The sequence below is a fragment of the Brassica napus genome, chromosome A9 (assembly GCF_020379485.1).
Source record: "Brassica napus cultivar Da-Ae chromosome A9, Da-Ae, whole genome shotgun sequence".
Classification (NCBI taxonomy): domain Eukaryota; kingdom Viridiplantae; phylum Streptophyta; class Magnoliopsida; order Brassicales; family Brassicaceae; genus Brassica; species Brassica napus.
In genome coordinates this window covers 40,924,305-40,943,782 of record NC_063442.1, presented here as the reverse complement: position 1 = coordinate 40,943,782, position 19,478 = coordinate 40,924,305, and the positions used below count along the sequence as shown (strand labels likewise).

Sequence of the window (19,478 nt, the reverse complement as noted above, 5' to 3'; positions counted from 1 at the left end):
TGTAGGATGATTAGTAGGATTTTAAAAAGTTCTTTTTAGATTAATTTTTAAAGGTATAGCTAAAACTGATTGTACTCTATTACTAAAAAAATTATTTTATATGCTATAGAAAATATAAAATTTCTTATGGTCTCTCATATTTAGAATAAAGAAAAATAGTTTAAAGATAGAAAAGAGAAGACAAAAATCTTATCATATGAGAGACTCTCATACATTTTTGAGAAATCAACGCTCCATTAATTATTTAAAAGAAAAATAGAAAATAACTACATAATTAAATATTATCATTTTCATTATTCTGAGATTTGTAAAGTTTTCTTCCAATGTTGATGCTCTAACTCTTTTGAAGGATGTTACATCATCATTATGGATAATATTTTTAAAAACTATTAAAAAAATATATATTATGTTTATTTTAACGCAACAAAAATATGCTAATATTTTATTAATTTATTTTAAAAAAATAAAATTTGAAATAATAGACTTTAGAGAATCACGATTTTTATAAACTCATTAAGTTTATAAAAATATATTTTAAATTTTAAATTAAAGTTTTTATTCTATCTCAAAATTATAAATATATTAACTTTTAATGAAATTGGTATCAGTGTTTTTTTTATAAATGGCACATGTAAAATCATTTTTTAATAATATTTTCAAGTCTCTCATATTATATATTTTTCTCTTTTTATTTATATTATTTTTGTATTTTTGAATTCTCGAAAATTGATGAAATCCCCAATCCTCAATGCATGTGGTTTTAGAATTTTAGTGTGAATCAATTTTTGAAATAATCGCCAACAAAATGTTAATATACTTAATATTTATATTTAAGAATCAAATATTAATATAAATTTATGTTGAGGAATTTAATTTAAGGTCTATTGATGCGGACGTTCTCAGATAAAGTAGGTTAGCTTTTATAGTTTCTCTTTAAAATATATTATTTGATAAAGAAAAATATGAGAAGTAAAAGTTTCGATCTAATGTATATTACATATAATAATTGGATATGCAAAAAGGTAGTAACCTTTTATAATAAGGTACTTCGGAAATGGCCGCGTATTATACTCTATAAATATAGTCGATTTAGCGCGGAAAAGATTTACAAAAAAAAAAAAAAGCAAACACTAAAGTTTTTTTTTACCTTTAAAAAAATTTCCTCCGAGGCTCCGACCTGGTCACATCCTCGACGGCTCCACTCTTCTATCTTCTTCATCCTATAGTCTTCGTCTTGTTATTTGCTTCGCAAATTCTGTAGATTCTTGTGAGAAAATCTATTTGACTTCTCGTTCTTGACTTCTTGTTATCTCGTCTGGTCTGCTCGGGTTTCTCTTTTGGTCTGACGGGATCGGAGCCGATGCTCAAATTGGTTGACTTGCCCGTTCTTCACAAATTCACGCTCTACCGCACTCGCACGGTACAAAAATCTCTTCTACTTTCTAATCTTAGTTACGTGAATGTTACTCTTCTTGTTCGAAATTGCTGTGATCATTTTACCCTCAACTGATTTACCGATAACTGCGATTAATGCAATACTGCCTACGTTTCATAAGGATACAATGTTTGAATTGTTTCACAAACATGCTTTTTGTGTTTTGTCAAAAAAAAAAATGCTATTTGTGTTTTTTTTTTGAAACATTTTGTGTTGTTATATTTTTTATATTATTTGATGGTAAATTGTAAAGTTTTAAAAATAATTGAATTGATTTGAATTACTATTAACTTAATTTTATTAAAAATTGATAATTATAGAATATAAATATCTACAATATAAATTTAATGTATTTTATTAAGATGTGTACAAATGAAAAAAAAATCTATGTTTTTGGAAGGGAGGGAGTATATGGTCCAATATATATATTTATAATTATTTTCCGGTTTGCAAAACAAATCCTAAAAAATGGTTCGGTTTATGTTTGATGAGATTGTTTGGTTTCATATGGTTTGTACTTTGTAGTGTAAGGCATGAGGGTTAGCTTGACATAGGGGGTGATTGTTTGTAGTTATAGATGTTATATAAGATAAAATTTAGTCCAAAATCATATACATCAATCAATCAAACTTTTTTTGCTTTAAAAAATTTACAGCAAAAAAATTCTAGAAATTAAAAATAAATGTATAAAGCTTTATTTCTCGAATAAATAGTGCTTTACAGAGTTATAGCAAAATAATTTACAATAAAAAATATAAAGTTTAAATTCTACGGCTTAAAACATAAATTATAGCTCATTTCAATCACCCTAGAGTCTTCTGCTTAACGGCCCTCTCACAAAAAAAAAACGTGGAGTCTTTGTTTGTAAGTTATTTCTGTAATAACATAAAAGATGTGAAACATTGGTTTTTTGTGCAGAACTATTACTTGATTGGGAGAGACGAGAAGAAAACCTTTTGGAGGATTCTTAAGATAGATCGAACCGAGCCAAACGAGTTGAATTTATTCGAAGATCCTACAAGGTATACGCGTGACGAAATCACCCAACTTAAGAAATGGATTAGTCGAGGGAACCAGAAGTATGGTGGCCTTAGAGCAGAGACAACTTGCTATGGACTCATTGGTACTGAGAGACTTTGTCTCAAAGCATTGTATCTCTTTTTTCTCAGTATTTGTGTGTCGCTTTTGAATTTTATGGAGATTCTCTTGGTGCAGGGTTTGTGAAATTCTTGGGGCCCTATTACATGCTTGTGATTAAAAGAAGAAAGAAAGTGGGCGAGATCTGCGGACATACTGTTTATGGTGTAGTAGAGAGTCAAATGATCATGATTCCATATCCTTCCAGGAAAACGATAGATGCTGATTCTTCAGCCGAGCGAAAGTATTTAAACGATAATTCTTGTAACGGTTATGTTATTCATATGCAAATATTCTCGTGTAAACTAACTTAGCAAAACACATATCTGACATGTTCTTTATTGAGTTAGATAAGCTTCCAATATAAAACCAGTTCATGATAAAGTGAATTGGCTCCATCTTATTTAAAATCCTTTCCAGTTTCCGATACGAGACTTTATCCTTAGTATTCCCCTTTGTATTACAGGTACAAGAAGCTCCTAAACATGGTGGATCTTAGCAAAGACTTCTACTTCAGCTACACATATCACCTCATGTATAGCCTCCAAAAGAACATATGCAACACTGAGAGAGGAAAAATTCACGACGAAACCATGTTCGTGTGGAATGAATACTTAACACACGGGATCAGAAGGATCCTTCAGAATACCGTATGGACAGTTTCACTTGTATATGGATTCTTTCAACAGGTAAATGGTTTATTCTAAAGATCTCCCATAACTTTGCTAGTCCAACAAGACCTAATCTCTACTTTTCCTTTGCTTTATACAGACTAAATGTTTAGTATCTGATGAACAATTTATACTGACTGTCATTGCTCGTCGTTCACGCCATTATGCTGGTACAAGGTACTTCTGCATCTCAATATGTTCTCATTCTTTTTTCTTTTTTTTATCTCTGCTTTCGTCTCATGGACTAGTAGCTCTCCCTCTCAAAGACAGGGGCTAGTCTTTGATATGCCTTTATATCTGAACTAGAACAATCACTGCCTCCTCTGTCTGTTAATGTGCAGATATTTAAGGCGTGGTGTAAATGAGGAAGGCAGCGTAGCCAATGAGGTTGAGACAGAGCAGATTGTTACCAAAGAGGTTCCAGAGGGACAGAAAATTCCAATTACATCAGTCGTGCAGATGCGAGGCTCCATACCCCTATTTTGGTCACAGAAACCATCTGTGTTCAACCCACAACCCAACATAATATGTAAGCACCAAATGCATACCAACGAGAAGTTGGCCTAATGGTTAGAATTCTAGAAGATTTTTTTTAACATTTCGACCAAAAAAAAAAGAAAAACTCTAGTAGATTTCTAAGAGCTCATATGTTCAAGTTCCGTTAGGACGAGTCTCCTCTTCAATGGCATGGACCTGTGTTAGGATATGTACGAACCTCCTAGTCATTCAAAAAAAAAAAGTGATCCTCAGTTCTGACTCTCTTAACGCTTCTGTTTCTCTTTTTTTACTTGTCACAGTGAACAACAAGGACCGGAGTTACGTGGCCACTCAACTCCACTTTGAGAATCTGAAACAGAGATATGGAAAGCTTATAATCATCTTGAATCTTCTAAAAGTGGGCTTTCCTAGACAAGTCAAATTTTATACATTGCATTTGGTTTATGGAAGATTAAGTGTGTATCTATGCTATTTGTGATACCAGGCAGGAAAGCATCGGGAAAACATCTTACGGGAAGAGTTTGAAAAGGCAATCTTGTTTATCAACGGAGGCACCAGGAGGGAGAACCATTTAATAGCGAACCATTTTGATCTAAACAAACACTACAAAAGGTGCTGCATTTTTTGAACTTATTATAAGCATAAGTTGGTGGGTTGTTTTTATCAGTCTTACCTCCTAAAAATTTTACACCTTTTTCCTTGATTTTTTTTTTTGCAGTGGAGCCGATCGTGCATTCGAGCTCTTGTGTGCCGATGGGAAGGAAGCATTGGAATCAATTAACTTATTTTTCGGTGAGGCTCCTTCAGGCATAGGAGCTGATGGCGTAATTAACGACATATTTTTCAAGTAAGTTTGGTATGTTAGGGAAGTTAAAATGGATGGATAAACCCATTTAAATTTTGAAACTGCGTAAATCCAGTTAGTTTTAAGATGTATTAGGGTTATTTGTCAAAATTTAAATGTAACCACTAGAACCGCATAAATCCATTTAAATAGTTGATTTTTTATTTTATGTTTTACTTATATTTTTTTGGTCAAAATGTTTAGTTATATTTATGATGTAATATTATTTAGGATAAAATTTATAAATTTTTGAATTTAAAATATATCTGAAGAGGGTTTTTTTAAAGAAATTTTTTTAGGAAATGTTTTTTAAAAAATATTTTAATAATCGAAAAAATAAAAACTTTTTGAAAAGACAAACTGGAGAACTAAAATTTTGAAAAAGAGCTGTGTATTCACTACGTCTACCTAATACCTAATACCTAATTCTACTTGTATTGCACGTTTGTTGGTAAGTCCTAATACTAATGCTACCATTCTCCAGTAGCCCTATTCTGAATCGAGATGAAGAGGCAACTAGCTCAAAACAAGAAGCTTTGAAGGCAAATATATTCATGCGTCAAACTGGGGTCTTTAGGTCAAACTGCATAGACTGCTTGGATCGTACTAATGTTGCTCAGTTGGCCCATGGATTGGTAGCTCTTGCTCATCAGCTGCAGAAATTGGGTATCAGAGGACCTCCTATCGTCGATAAGAACACTCCTTTGGGAAAGAAATTGATGGAAGTTTATGAAAATATGGGTGATGCAATTGCAATGCAGTATGCTGGCTCGGACGCACACATCAAGGTGATTTGTTTTCCAACACTTTTTTCTTCTAGGCTTGAGATGGATCGTTGAACTATGAGTAACAACTTTAAAAAAAATAATGGTTGAACAGATGTTCAGTGCTCTTAGAGGTGACTGGAACATAGTAAAGAAGAACCGTGATAAGATCATAGCTTTGCGTCGCCACTTATACAACACCTTTCAGGACAGCGAAAAGCAGAACGCCATAAATGTGTAAGCCTGGTTTAGAAACTTTCCATCGAATTTTTTTTAGTAAAATGGGGACGTGTTTGTTTAGTCTAGAGATTATTTCTTTTGACAGGTTCTTGGGGAAATTCAAGCCTCAGTTGGGGAAGCCAGCACTGTGGGAGTTGCGCTCTGACCAGCAAAACACTATGAGAAATAGTTCTAACTTGAATATCAATAATCTGAGGTTCCTAATTTTGTTGACTAACCTGAAACTCTCTACCAGAATGTAGAAGTTGATATATTTTCAAATGCTAAGATTATATTCCATTACACAATATAAACTGCAGGCCAAATCATTCAAGATCTTTTTCCGATAACCTCATCTTGGGGAGTTTGGATCTGAAGGAGCTGGTACAAGAAAATCATCAGCCTTCACGTGCAGGGTTAAATAGTGGCTGGGAAACCACTTCAAACGGTGGCTGGGAAACCACTTCAGAAGTTGGATTCTGTGAAGAAGAACCATCTTCTTCAAGGTGGTTCATCAGAGTTTTCTTTAACTTGTTGCAAACACTAATTGTTACTCCTTTTTGATTCTTCTTCCTCTTTGATAACATCTACAGAGTCCACTCAGTTATTCGCGATGAAGATAATTTGAGAAGAATAGGATCAAGGCAGATGTTTCTAGAGGTTGACTCTACGTCTGATTCTCACGGGCTCGAAGATGCACCTGGTCTTTCACACTCATACAATGCTACATTCATTACGGCAGAGGAAATGTTTGAACGTTGCAGGTAAAAATCATTGCTCATCCTTATACATCGTTACTAAAAGCATTCTGATATATTACCCTGTCATAAGAAGGGGCACATTGGAAGCCCATTTATAATTTAAAGACATTAACCTTGTTCTAAGTAAGTTGAGATACATATATTGTTACGTTTTGCTACTCTCTTTAATGTAAACTGGATTAAATAAAACACTCAGATTGTATTGATCTTCAAGAAAAGGTTACAATAGAAAGATAAGTCCCAACTTCTCTTTCTAACATGACATGAACATGATGACCAATAACTTGATACTCTTCCTAACGTACTCACGTGACTTATAAAGGAGATATTCCTCTTGTCACTCACAACGGCTCCAGATCCAACACCCCATGTGCTGTGGTTCCCTTGTCTTATTGACACCTCATAGGCTGCTACTACTAGACCCCAAGTCGACTCCTTGTCCACCAAGTTATCTCCCATTGGGCCGTAAAGCTACTCTTTCTTCATAATGCTTAATCTTCTTTCAGGCCCTTTCCCGTTACACGGCCCTTTCTCTTGTAATGGAACAGAATCGGTGGTCTACACTCCTCATACGTAACATTTCTCCCCTCTTCCAAATTAACCTTGTCCTCAAGGTTCAAGGAAGGAAACTGATCACGCAGCACTGAACTCCATTCCCACGAGCATTCATAGTCAGGCATTCCTTTCCACTTGACCAACATTTCTTCCTGACCCGTTACTGTGTTGATTCTTGCTTGTAGCACTCTTTCAGGTTCCAACTCCAACACTCCGTCTTGAGATAGCTGCTTAGGTATAGGTAACACTTCTTCTGCTTCTCCCACTACCTTCTTCAGTTGCGAGATGTGAAAGGTAGAGTGAATTCTGGTCTCCTCTGGTAAATCCAGTTTATAAGCTACTTTCCCCACTCGGCTTTTGACTGTAAAGGGCCCATAGTATCTGGCTGCTAACTTCTCATTCGCACGACGAGCCAGTGACTGCTGCCTATACGGTCTGAGTTTCAAATACACCTTATCTCCCACCTGTAGTTCAACATCCCTTCTGTGTTTGTCAGACTGTTGTTTCATGATTTGTTGCGCCTTATGCAACTGCTCCTTTATAATCATCAGCATCTGATCACGCTCTCTCAACCTGTCCTCTAACTCTGCATTGTTAGTAGATCCATTCTCATACTTAACCAGCGTCGGTGGCTCTCTCCCATACAAAGCCTTAAACGGTGATGTTTGAATAGCTGAGTGATAGGACGTGTTGTAGCTCAGCTCTGCCCAAGGTAAGAACTCAGCCCACGACTTTGGTTTCTCACTCGCGAAACATCGAAGGTAAGTCTCCATGCCTCTGTTGGTCACCTCCGTTTGTCCATCAGACTGCGGATGATAAGCCGTACTCAGATTGAGAGCTGTACCTGATAGTCTGAACAACTCCTTCCAGAAAGCGCTTGTAAACACCCTATCACGATCAGAAACCATCGACCGCGGGAACCCGTGTAGTCTGACCACCTCCTGTATGAAGATTGTTGCGACGTCCACTGCGCTGAATGGGTGTTTGAGGCCTATGAAGTGAGCGAACTTCGTGAGCCGATCCACCACAACTAAGACCGCGTTAATTCCTTTAGATCGTGGTAACCCTTCCACAAAATCAAGTGACACATCCTCCCAAACCTTCTCTGGAATTGGTAACGGTTGCAACAGCCCACTCGGAGTTAGTGTGGAGTATTTGCTTCGCTGACAAACTTGACAAGCTGCCACAAACCTCCTGATGTCTGTCAACATTCCTTCCCAGTAAAAGACGTCAGTAATTCGCTTCTGAGTTTTCAACACCCCTCCATGACCTCCTAGTTTACTGCAGTGAAACTCTCGCATGATCAACCCTATCAGTGCAGATTGTTTCGGTACCACTATCTTCCCCTGTCTCAGTAAACGCTGCTGGACTATTGCATAGTCAGGATGCTTCCCCGCATCCTCCTCAATCTCTTTGATCACACGCTGCAACTCTTGATCATTCTCCACCTCTCTACTAATATCCTCTAGCTCTATCACCCGTGAAAGTGTTACAGCTAGAAGCTCAGCCACTGTTACCTTTCGTGAGAGTGCGTCTGCTGCTTTGTTCTGTAGTCCGGGTTTGTATTGTATCTCAAAATCAAACCCCAACAGCTTGGTGAGCCACCTCTGATAATCCAAATTCACCTCTCGTTGCTCCAACAAAAACTTCAGACTCTTCTGATCTGTTCTTACTAAAAACCTGCGCCCAATCAAGTAATGCCTCCACTTCTGGACCGCAAACACTATCGCCATCAATTCCCTCTCGTAGACAGACTTCAGCCTCTGTCGTTCCGATAATGCTTGACTGAAAAAGGCTATTGGCCTCTGATGTTGCATGAGAACTGCTCCGAGACCGCTTCCTGATGCATCAGACTCAATCACGAACTGAGATTTGAAGTCTGGCATTGCTAATACCGGAACTGTGATCATTGCCTCCTTCAGTTTCCTGAAAGCCACTGTTGCCTCTTCTTCCCACACAAACTTGTCTTTCTTCAGCAGTTTCGTAAGAGGCCTTGCAATCTCCCCATACCCTCTTACGAATTTCCGGTAATAACCTGTGAGACCGAGGAACCCTCTGAGCTCCTTTACGTTCCTTGGTGTTTTCCATTCCTCCATTGCTCGTATTTTCTCCTGATCAGCTGATACTCCCTCTGCTGATATGATGTAACCAAGATACTCCACCCTTTGACTTCCAAACTCGCATTTACCCTTGTTTACGTACAGCTGATGAACAGACAACAGCTTCAACACCACTGCCAAGTGCTCCATGTGTTCTTCCTCCGTTCTGCTGTAGACAAGTATGTCGTCGAAGAACACCAATACGAACTTGCGTAAGTACGGACGAAACACGTCATTCATGAGTGACTGGAACGTAGATGGTGCGTTAGAGAGACCGAAGGGCATTACTAAGAATTCATAATGCCCATCGTGTGTTCTAAACGCAGTTTTTGGTACGTCCTCGCTCTTCACTAGAATCTGATGATAGCCTGCCTTTAAATCAAGTTTCGAAAACACTCTAGCCCCATGGAGCTCGTCGAGAAGCTGGTCAATCATTGGTATCGGGTACTTGTCTGCTACCGTGACCTGATTAAGCGCTCGATAGTCTACACAGAAACGCCAGCTCCCATCCTTCTTCCTCACTAGTAGAACCGGGCTTGAGAAGGGGCTGCTGCTTTCCTGAATAATACCTGCTGCCAACATTGTGGTGATCTGTCTCTCTATCTCCTCCTTCTGAGCTTGAGGGTATCTGAAAGGCCTAACGCTCACCGGATTAGCTCCTTCTTTGAGCGTGATGGCATGGACCTTTCCCCTGGAAGGTGGTAATCCTTTTGGTTCTTCAAACACCTCTGAATACTGCTCCAAAACTCCCTTCCATCTTCCTGTCTCTAATCTCTTTTGCGCTTCCTCCTGTTTCCTTATACCTCCAAATTCAACAATGATCCCTTCTCCTTCTTGCTCCAAGACTTTTCTCATTACTTTCAGTGAGACCTCCGCTGTGTGTAGGCTTGGGTCTCCTCGTAACTGTATCTCACGTTCCGCTTCTTTCCATTTCATCCATTGTAGCTTCCAGTTGAAACGAGTCTCTCCCAAAGTGTTTAACCATTGTATCCCCAGAATGACATCAGCGATGCCTAATTCCAATGGCAAGTAGCTTGCTTCAATCTTATGCCCCTGGATCTGCAGCTCCATTCCATCAACGACTCCTTTCCCTTTGATTCTTGTTCCTCCAGCCACCATTACACCGTAACTCGAGGTGTCTGTGAGTTTTAACCCCAGTTCACTGACTAGCTTCTCTGAGACGAAATTGTGTGAAGCACCGCTGTCGATGAGCACCACCACGTCTCGCGTACCAAACGATCCTCTCAACTTTAGCGTGTGAGGTGAGGACATGCCCACCACTGAGCTCATGGACAACTCCGCTATCTCTGTATCTCCGTTCCTCTCTTCTTCTATCATCTCCTCCGTCAGCTCCTCTTCGGTACCATCGTCGTAGACCATCACCACCATCAATTCCTTCCGTGGGCACTCGTGTTGTGCATCAAACTTCTCGTCGCACTTGAAACAAAGGCCTTCAGCCAGCCATTTTGCTCGTTCCGCGGGTGTGAGTCGCCGGAACGGCGGTTTGAGGCGATGGTGTGCGATATTTGGTCGGCTTGTTTGACCCCTAGGCGACGCAGGTGTATTTGATCCTCCTGGGCTGGACTTATGGTTATTGGGCTTTGATGTTTGCGCTCGGCCCGAAGACCAATTTGGGCCTGTTTGTCGTGGGTTAATGGATTTCGTCGAGGTTCCTCCTTTCGACGTTGGAGTTTCGTCGGAGATTTCCCCCGTCGACCATTCTTCCACCAGCTTTGCCGTCTCCATCATTTTCTGCAGGCTCTTAGGCTCAAACATCTTTACTCCCGCTCTTATCCGAGGTTTTAGTCCATTCATGAACGCCATCCCCAGCACGTTGTCTGCGATTTCCGGCGCGTTTGTCGCCAGGGCGATGAAGTCCCGACAATACTCGCGCACCGTACCTTCTTGTTTTAGTTTCAGTAACCTCTCTCCTGCGGTAGAGTCTTGTGTCTTCGAATACTGTTCCAAGACTCTAGCTTTCATCTGTCCCCAGTCTTGGAACGCTCGCCGATCTCGTTCCCATCGATACCATAACAAGGCATCTCCGAGGAAACACATTCGTACCGCCCTCATTTTCTCTTCCTCCGTAAAGTCTTCGATCTCAAAATACTGGTCAACACGCAAGATCCACCCATCAGCGTCTTCTCCGTCAAAAGTTGGGATCTCGAGTTGTTGGGTAAGAGATCTTCTATCCGACGGTTGTCCACTGCTAGATCTGGTGTATCGGGAGGTTGCAAAGACCTTCTGCACGGACCCTTCTGCGTTCTCTTCAATCACAATGGGTTTGTTCGCTGGGCTCTGTTTTGTTACGGGTGAGTTGCTCTCGGCGACGTTGAACCTCCCCGTTGAGGCTTCAGCTACTTCATGTCTCTTCCCTTTGTCAAGCTCGAGCAACTTCTTCTTGGCCTCGTCTTCCTCTTGAAAACGTTGCTCGAGACGTTCCAGGACACTCAGCCTACCCATTTGTTGTTGCATCGCCTCCATAGATTTCTCCAACGACGTTACTCGTCCTCCTTCTTGACGCTGTTCCACTCTCTGCTCCACGACCAGGGCCGTCAGCTTCCCCAGATCTACCTGAAGCTGTTCCATTGCTTGCTCCAAATCGGATTTCTTCGGTGGCATGATGTCAGGATCTACCGCTCTGATACCAATTTGTTACGTTTTGCTACTCTCTTTAATGTAAACTGGATTAAATAAAACACTCAGATTGTATTGATCTTCAAGAAAAGGTTACAATAGAAAGATAAGTCCCAACTTCTCTTTCTAACATGACATGAACATGATGACCAATAACTTGATACTCTTCCTAACGTACTCACGTGACTTATAAAGGAGATATTCCTCTTGTCACTCACAACGGCTCCAGATCCAACACCCCATGTGCTGTGGTTCCCTTGTCTTATTGACACCTCATAGGCTGCTACTACTAGACCCCAAGTCGACTCCTTGTCCACCAAGTTATCTCCCATTGGGCCGTAAAGCTACTCTTTCTTCATAATGCTTAATCTTCTTTCAGGCCCTTTCCCGTTACACGGCCCTTTCTCTTGTAATGGAACAGAATCGGTGGTCTACACTCCTCATACGTAACATATATATACAAGCTTGGTAAATTAATAATTTAAATGTTTCTTGCAGCTCCACGTCGTCAGACTTAATTATTGAGGTATTTTCTTTCATAACCATATCAGTCTTAAGTATTGAAGTTACTTGTTATTACAAGTTGTCAGTTTTGGCAAACAAAGACACTGACTCAGGTGGGGGTTTTCCATCTTTATTAGGTTCCTTCAGGTCCAATTTCCATCTTTAAGGGCGTCTCAGATGATTTCGCTCAGTGGGTGGAAGAAGGAAGAACATTGTAAAGGGTGTGGAGATAAAACTGTGCTATGCTGAGGAAGTAAACGTTGGTTACTTGGCAGGTACGGCAGGGTTGGACAGATATGTTTACATGAAGCATACAATAATAGCCGCATCTTTTTTAAATACCGACTCAGCTTTGTAAAAGGTCCTCGTTTGTTGTTTCTCCGAAATTGATTTATATCTTTGATTTTTGTTATATAGAAAGGGTGTGGTTTGTTTAGTTTTGTAGTCATTTGTTGCTGCCCAATGCTCAAAAAAGTGTGTGATAAGAAAACGTTGGAAGTAAGAGCATATCCATCTCCATTGGAGGGGTTTACAAGTAGAGTATCTCACAAACAAATAGTTGTATTTAGGTGAATGAGTATCCGGTTTAGGATAGTTATAGGTATTTTTCATGCCAATCCGATTGTGTTAAACGGACTTACTAACTTTGCCTTCAAATTAGTTAGGAAGAGCCTAGCTTAGGTCTTGATTAGTAGAGCATTAGCATAAGCATTATCTCTACGTTATCCAATCAACATTTGTTATAAAATCATCTACAAAAGCATTTACCAAATGCTAATGCTCTATGAATGCTCTTTGACCAATGCTCTCGTATTAAAATTTTGTTAGAGCATTTGCATTTATAATTCATAAAATTAAGAAAAAAATATAATTAATTAAAGTGTTTTATTTAGTAATATCATAAAATTATTTTTATATCCATAAAATAAAATTTACATTTTAAAATAAATTTACAATAAATTAAATATATATATATATATCATATTTAAAATATAAACAGTTTAATAAGAATATATATTTTCTATAGCATATTGTTTTTATAGTATAGTAGGGGTGTTCAATCCGGATATCGGTTCGGTTTCGGTTCGGTTTTTTTCGGTTTTCGGTATTTCGGTTAGTAAAATATAACTACCATTCTAAATCCATATTTACTTCGGTTCGGTTCGGTTTATATACCGTCGGTTTTCGGTTTATTCGGTTTTATACCAAAAAACATAATTATTTTGTTTGAGATCATATTATATAAATTTTAGAGTCATATTGTCAACATAGTCATTTATTAAAAATATATTACATGTTCAAATAAATGAACAAAAAAATAAAAATACTTCTATCATCAAATAAAATAATCAAATCTACAACTAAAATCAAAGCTTGAAATTTTGAAAATAAAAATATGAAACAAAACAGAAACATGAAAGAAAAATTTTTTCACTCTACCATATATAGTGTTCATTAAAGTTATTTTTTTTCAATTAAAAATTTTCCATTAATTATTGTCCATCAAATTTATAATCTTTATATTAATTTAGTGAAAACTAAAATAAAGCAAAAAAATCAAAAAAAAAAACTTAAAAAATAATATGTCTGAATTGCGATGTATTGTTATTTAGTTATAGTTCAAGTGTTTTACAAATTAAGGTTTTTTATTACTATAAAATTATGGTAATATTTATTAACACAAATTTAACTTATGTAACAAATAGATATTCATGTATTGTCATAAAATAGATACATGTTTCTACTTTTAATCGGTTTTGTTCGGTTTATTCAGTTTAATCGGTTATATACCAAACCATATCCAAATCCTACAGTTTTTATAAAGGTATATCCATTCGGTTTATATGGTATATACCAAAACCAAACCATATTGTCTATTTCAGTTCGGTTCGGTTCGATACGGTTCGGTTTTACCATATTGAACAGCCCTACTATAGTATAGTGTTAATATTTTATCATCCGCTAGGCCAATCAAGGCCAAAGTCATTGATCAGGAAAAAAATGATGTGATTTATATTATCCAAATCCAATCGAGGTAAGTGGGTTCAACACAACCGGGTTGGCATGAGAAAGACTGATAACTTTTCTCAACCGGATGATTGCTTCTTCGGTGAATCAAACCAGTACAATAGCAAGTCTAAATCGGCCATTACCATTTATTGCTGTCAAACAAAGAAAAACATATATACCTCGTGATGAATTTATAAAATTGAAAATTGTTATGTCTTTGATTATAATTTTCCAAACAATTGGGGTTTTCAGTTTTGTCAATGCTAATGATTATGGAATGAATCAAGGTTTACATGATGTGATGCCAGTCTTTGTTTTTTATTTTTTTCTGTAGCCAAAGTCATCTTTACTACAAAAATAAAGCAACTCGTTTAAATATTGACTTTTTGTTTTCATTTTTAAGTCTTTGTTAATTAGTTCAACAATAATACCAGCTGGCATGGTTATAGACGATAGGTAGACATCATCTGAAACATTTAAATGAAGCTCCCACTTTTTTTTGTAAACTGAGTTTATGGAGCTCCCACTTTATAGGAGACAAGGAGTTATATTAAAAGAATACTAGATCCTAACCCGCACACCCGTGCGGATAACATTTCATTTATAAATATAAAATCTTATATTATTTTGTATATAATAATTTATGATAATATATTGCTGTCATTTTAAAAATAACTTAATAGATGATATATAGTTCTAAATATTAAAATTTAACATATGTTAACAGTTTTATTTTTTGTAAAAATTATTACTTAATTTATGAATATTAATCATTTTAAAAGGTGAATGATATTTTAGTCACTTTAAATGGTGAATGATATTTTATTTATTTATCTTAATAAAAGTATTTTTCAAAATATATTGGTTTACCAATTCAACATAATTTTAATATGTTTGCACAAAAAACATAATTTTAATATGTAATTCATTAATTACTTCTATTTTAATATAATGTAGAATATATTTATAAAATTTATAAAATTAGCATATAATTTCATTATTTTGTTTCTAATAAAAAATTAATTAAAATTAATTTATAATAATATTATACTATTAATTACGAAATTAATCAGTGCAATAATTAAAATAATATTTAAATTTTTAAAAAGATTTTGGTAGATTTTCTCTTAACAGATTTTGTTATTTCTAAAACTAAAATTTAAATTTATAGTTAAAATGGATTAGTTATTAATATCCTTATTATTATTTAGAAATGTAATACATTATATAAACTAATATAAACAATAAAAACATTATTTGAATATATGGACCTAGACTTCTAGTATGACTATTTTGTAGTACATAAAAATGGTACTTCTCTTTTAATAGAGAAGATTATTATATATGTATGGTGTGTATTTTTGGTAAAAGCCTACAAATATTAATTGCCAAACTAAAAAAATGGATAAAGAATTTGTTTATGAAAATATAAAAAACATTGAATAAACTATATATTGTTATGGTTTTAAAATAAACAAATAGTATGCTGTGAAGTTAGGATTTTTATTTTGAATAGGACCCATAAAATTGTAGGGGAGGTTCTGGTTCTAGAAAGGCGTCTCTAGATGTTAAAGAAGGCATTGCGAAGCTATCATCATCGGTCGGACATCATATAACATGACGTAACTTTTTTAAAAATGAACGGAACTTATATATTGATATCATCTTCAGTTTTAGTAACCAAGATAATAGTTTTTGCTGTACGTCTCATTTATATTACAACTAGGTAATTTTCCGTGCATGACATATAAATATTCACGTTGTAAAAAAAAATACATATAAATATTCACAAATTAATATATTACTATTATTAGCATTCTTATTTTAATGTTAATTATTTTGTAATTTAGATGTATGATATATTTTAAGTAATATTATATTATTTTAGTTTGACATGTAATTTGGATTTATAATATCTAATAAATTTGGTTATTACTTAGACATATTGAATTGTATTTATTTCTTCAAGTTTAACTATAGTATTTTGGCCCTAGTATTTTTTTGTGCTAAAATAGATTCATATTTTGATTAATTTTGTTCTTTTTTGGGAATTAGACTTTTGATTTTGGGCATGAAATTTAGATTATTTAAGTTACTAATTTGTGGATTATATTGAATTATACATAGTTCTTTAAATCGAATCACAATTAGTCTTGATTCTAGTTAAACTAAATTTGATTAGTTTTATTTCATGCATTAGTTTAGTTCTTCGTCTTAAATTTGTATACATACTTTCATAAATTCTTTTGTAAAATTGATATTTGTGGATTTGTACAAATAGTAGAACAAAATAAAATGGTGATAAGTATGAATTCTTATAAACGAACATTACCGATAAAATTTTGAAAACTTATGAACGGCTATCAATAAAATTTTAAGTAACTTTATACTTTAGATGTACAAAATATAAATTAAAAATATTCTAAATAATCTTAACCATAAAACTCATATTGGTTTATGTATTCTTATTATAGGTATATTATGTTGTATAAATATACAAAATTTAAAATTATATTAAGCCTTAAAGAATTTTTAGTGATATATTAGGTTTGATTAAAGTTTATATATTTTTTCTAAATTTAGTTTCATAAATATTGTATATAAAATTTTAATCAAGATTGAAGTTTAACAAAAATATGTTATGCAAAAATGAATAAACATCTTAATAGTAGCATATATCAAACATGTGTAGTTCATCAATGATATAAATAAGATATTTTTATTATTTAAAAAAAAATATATATATATATACTGTTTAATATTATGTTTTATAGATATGTTATTTTTAGCATCAAAACTGTTTTTGTGAACTTTCCTTTTTATTAAATCACACTATATATAAAATATATTTTCATAAAAAATTAAAAATGTTTTTTTTATTTATAATTTTTCGTTTTTATTATATGAATTTTAATTTTTTTTATTATATATGTTATTAGGAAAAATATAAAAAGGAAACTAAGATTAAAATTTTAATTGGCATATATTATTAAATAATAATATTTTGATTCATTAAGGGTGCCTCTGTAATTAAACATCATGAGAATTAACGTAATCGCAACACGTAGGAAACTGATTTATTAAATAATATTCTAGAATTTTTAAATACATATTTTACAAAAGGAAAGAGTTATTTTGATGAAAATATGTTATGCATTTTTATTCAAATTGATATTCAGTTTTACTTGAGCAAAATAATTTTTGGTGTAGTTTATAATTTGAAAAAAATATTGTAAAGCAGTTTTTTATTGTCAAGTGTTGCTAAATTTTTTATAGTTAAATTCCTGTACGGTAGTAAAATTCCAGTTGATACAAATTAGAACCAGAAATTTATTAAGAATTTACATTAAAAATACTAACTGAAGTTAATTTTCATATATGCATTATCTAATATAAGTTTCATGTATTTTTTGTAATTTTAAGTGCATGTGAGAATAAGAGTTAACCATAGTAGAAACCAGAAAGCGCAATAAAATACTAACAAAATGTATAGGTCTTTTCGGATCATGTTTATTATAATCGTTCATCTACTAAACCATGTTGAATTTTTTAACCATAAACCACTTGAATTTTTCTTCTAACTATATTTACCCATTATAGTAATTTTGTAGTTTATTTCCAAGGTCATCGTTAACAAATACTATTTGGAAACAATTTTACTTCTCACGCAAGTAAATTGATGAATATACAGATATATAGAATTTAATTTATAAAGCTTTGTATGAATGGATTGTTTACATTTAGCTAAGTCGTTTGATCTGTAGTATTAAAAAAAGACAGAAGACTAATCTCGTATATATCTTATACGTAACACATGTCCATCACTAAGAGGGCTTTGGTTATTCTAACAAACAGACGGGGTCGGCCATTGCGTGTTCAGTTTGTGTTTTGATAGAGAATAATATTTAGTTAAAAAAAGGAGTATAGTTAATCAGATCCGAAACATCAAACCGTTTGTAATATGCATTTTCAGTTCTTTATGCTACCAAAAACCATCACTAAACTGAAGTTATGGTGGGTGTTTTGCTTAGTCTGAGAATTACATCGTCCATGGTTAAATCCTACATTTTTCAACTGAAAATAATATTTAGATTTTAATGTAATTGTTTTATTTAGTCAGTTTCTTTTTTGATAAGTTTATTTAGTCAGTTTCATAAAGCTAATATTTCATAAATCAAAATAATTCCGACGATATCTACTTATCTACATGTCCGTAAAATGTACAATTTACTTTTAAGATTAGCCAGCCATATACACCGATTGGGTTATCGACACCAATCTATCATCTATAAACTTGTTTATTCTAATTATTTAGAACTAACTGAATTTTAACGCAGGCTGGAAAAAATGAATAAACATTTATAGACAAAGAATAGTATCATTTGCAGAAAAATTAATCTTCGTAAATCATATTTTATGGATGATATGTGGACCCAATCTTCCTCCATGTGTTTAGCGTGCACCTCGACATTCCATCGTTAAAAATAATGGGAAGATACATTATTTGAGATCAATTATTCTACAATCTTTAATCCGGTTAAATATAGTTTCATCGTGATCTCATTATTTGCTAAACAATATAATAATAATACTTTGGAACTTTGGCTTACATATACATTCTCAAACTGGCCGCTAAACAGAAAAATAAAAGGATAGAGCCTTTCCAGATTTTAAAATGACAAAGAAAAAGATAATAAAAGTAGGGAAACTTTCTTCTTTAACCAAAAAAAAAGTCAACAATAACAAACAAATACTTAGAATATTGTATGTATAATTTATATTAATGACTATTGCATTTTCATGACACACACTTAATTTTTTTTTTTAAAAATTGTTTCCTCCTTTGATTTTATTTACTTATAGTTTCATAATTAATAATTAAATAAATTTATGACTTATATTAATGAAAACATAGTTTTAATACAATATGGTTAAAAAATTTAAACAAATAAACAAATATATACTTTATAAGAAGATATGTAACATTTGATCAAATTCTATTGTTCTATATAAAACACATAATCTTTCTACTTTATATAAATCATGACTTTGTTCTATTATATATTGTTTTGATAAATAACCACATATTGGTCATGATGTAGTTTATATTATACTAATTTAATGGGGAAATTTCATGTTTACCACTTTCAAGGTACTATTTTTTATCCTTACCATAATTAAAGGAATATTTTCAAAAATACATTCTTCATTAATTGGCAAAAGACTCTTATACATTTGTTCTCTATATATATAATAAAACATTATTTAAATAAAAAAATAAAAATTTATGTTTTCGAATTATACTTTTTCAAATTTGAACTTTCTTATAAAAAAAATTTCAAAA

At 33.9% G+C, this 19,478-nt stretch overlaps 1 protein-coding gene across 1 annotated transcript; it reads left to right on the top strand.

Moving 5' to 3' along the window:
- Nucleotides 1-1,122: 1,122 nt before the first annotated feature.
- On the top strand, nt 1,123-13,103 carry LOC111200779 (phosphoinositide phosphatase SAC5-like). The gene is made up of 15 exons (XM_048741656.1): nt 1,123-1,420; nt 2,354-2,558; nt 2,651-2,816; nt 3,039-3,261; nt 3,344-3,420; nt 3,585-3,772; nt 4,041-4,138; nt 4,226-4,353; nt 4,460-4,588; nt 5,070-5,373; nt 5,465-5,586; nt 5,675-5,785; nt 5,889-6,074; nt 6,162-6,332; nt 12,119-13,103. Exons 1-15 carry the CDS (start codon nt 1,361-1,363, stop codon nt 12,288-12,290), a joined length of 2,340 nt encoding a protein of 779 aa, XP_048597613.1. The 5' UTR covers nt 1,123-1,360; the 3' UTR covers nt 12,291-13,103.
- Nucleotides 13,104-19,478: the final 6,375 nt, after the last annotated feature.

What these genes read in the sequence shown, in the direction of transcription:
- LOC111200779 (XM_048741656.1), top strand. Translation starts at nt 1,361, where the DNA reads ATGCTCAAATTGGTTGACTTGCCCGTTCTTCACAAATTCACGCTCTAC. An exon ending in CGCTCTACCGCACTCGCACG is followed by an intron (nt 1,421 to 2,353) that starts GTACAAAAATCT and finishes TTTTTTGTGCAG; the next exon opens with AACTATTACTTGATTGGGAG. An exon ending in GATTCTTCAGCCGAGCGAAA is followed by an intron (nt 2,817 to 3,038) that starts GTATTTAAACGA and finishes TTTGTATTACAG; the next exon opens with GTACAAGAAGCTCCTAAACA.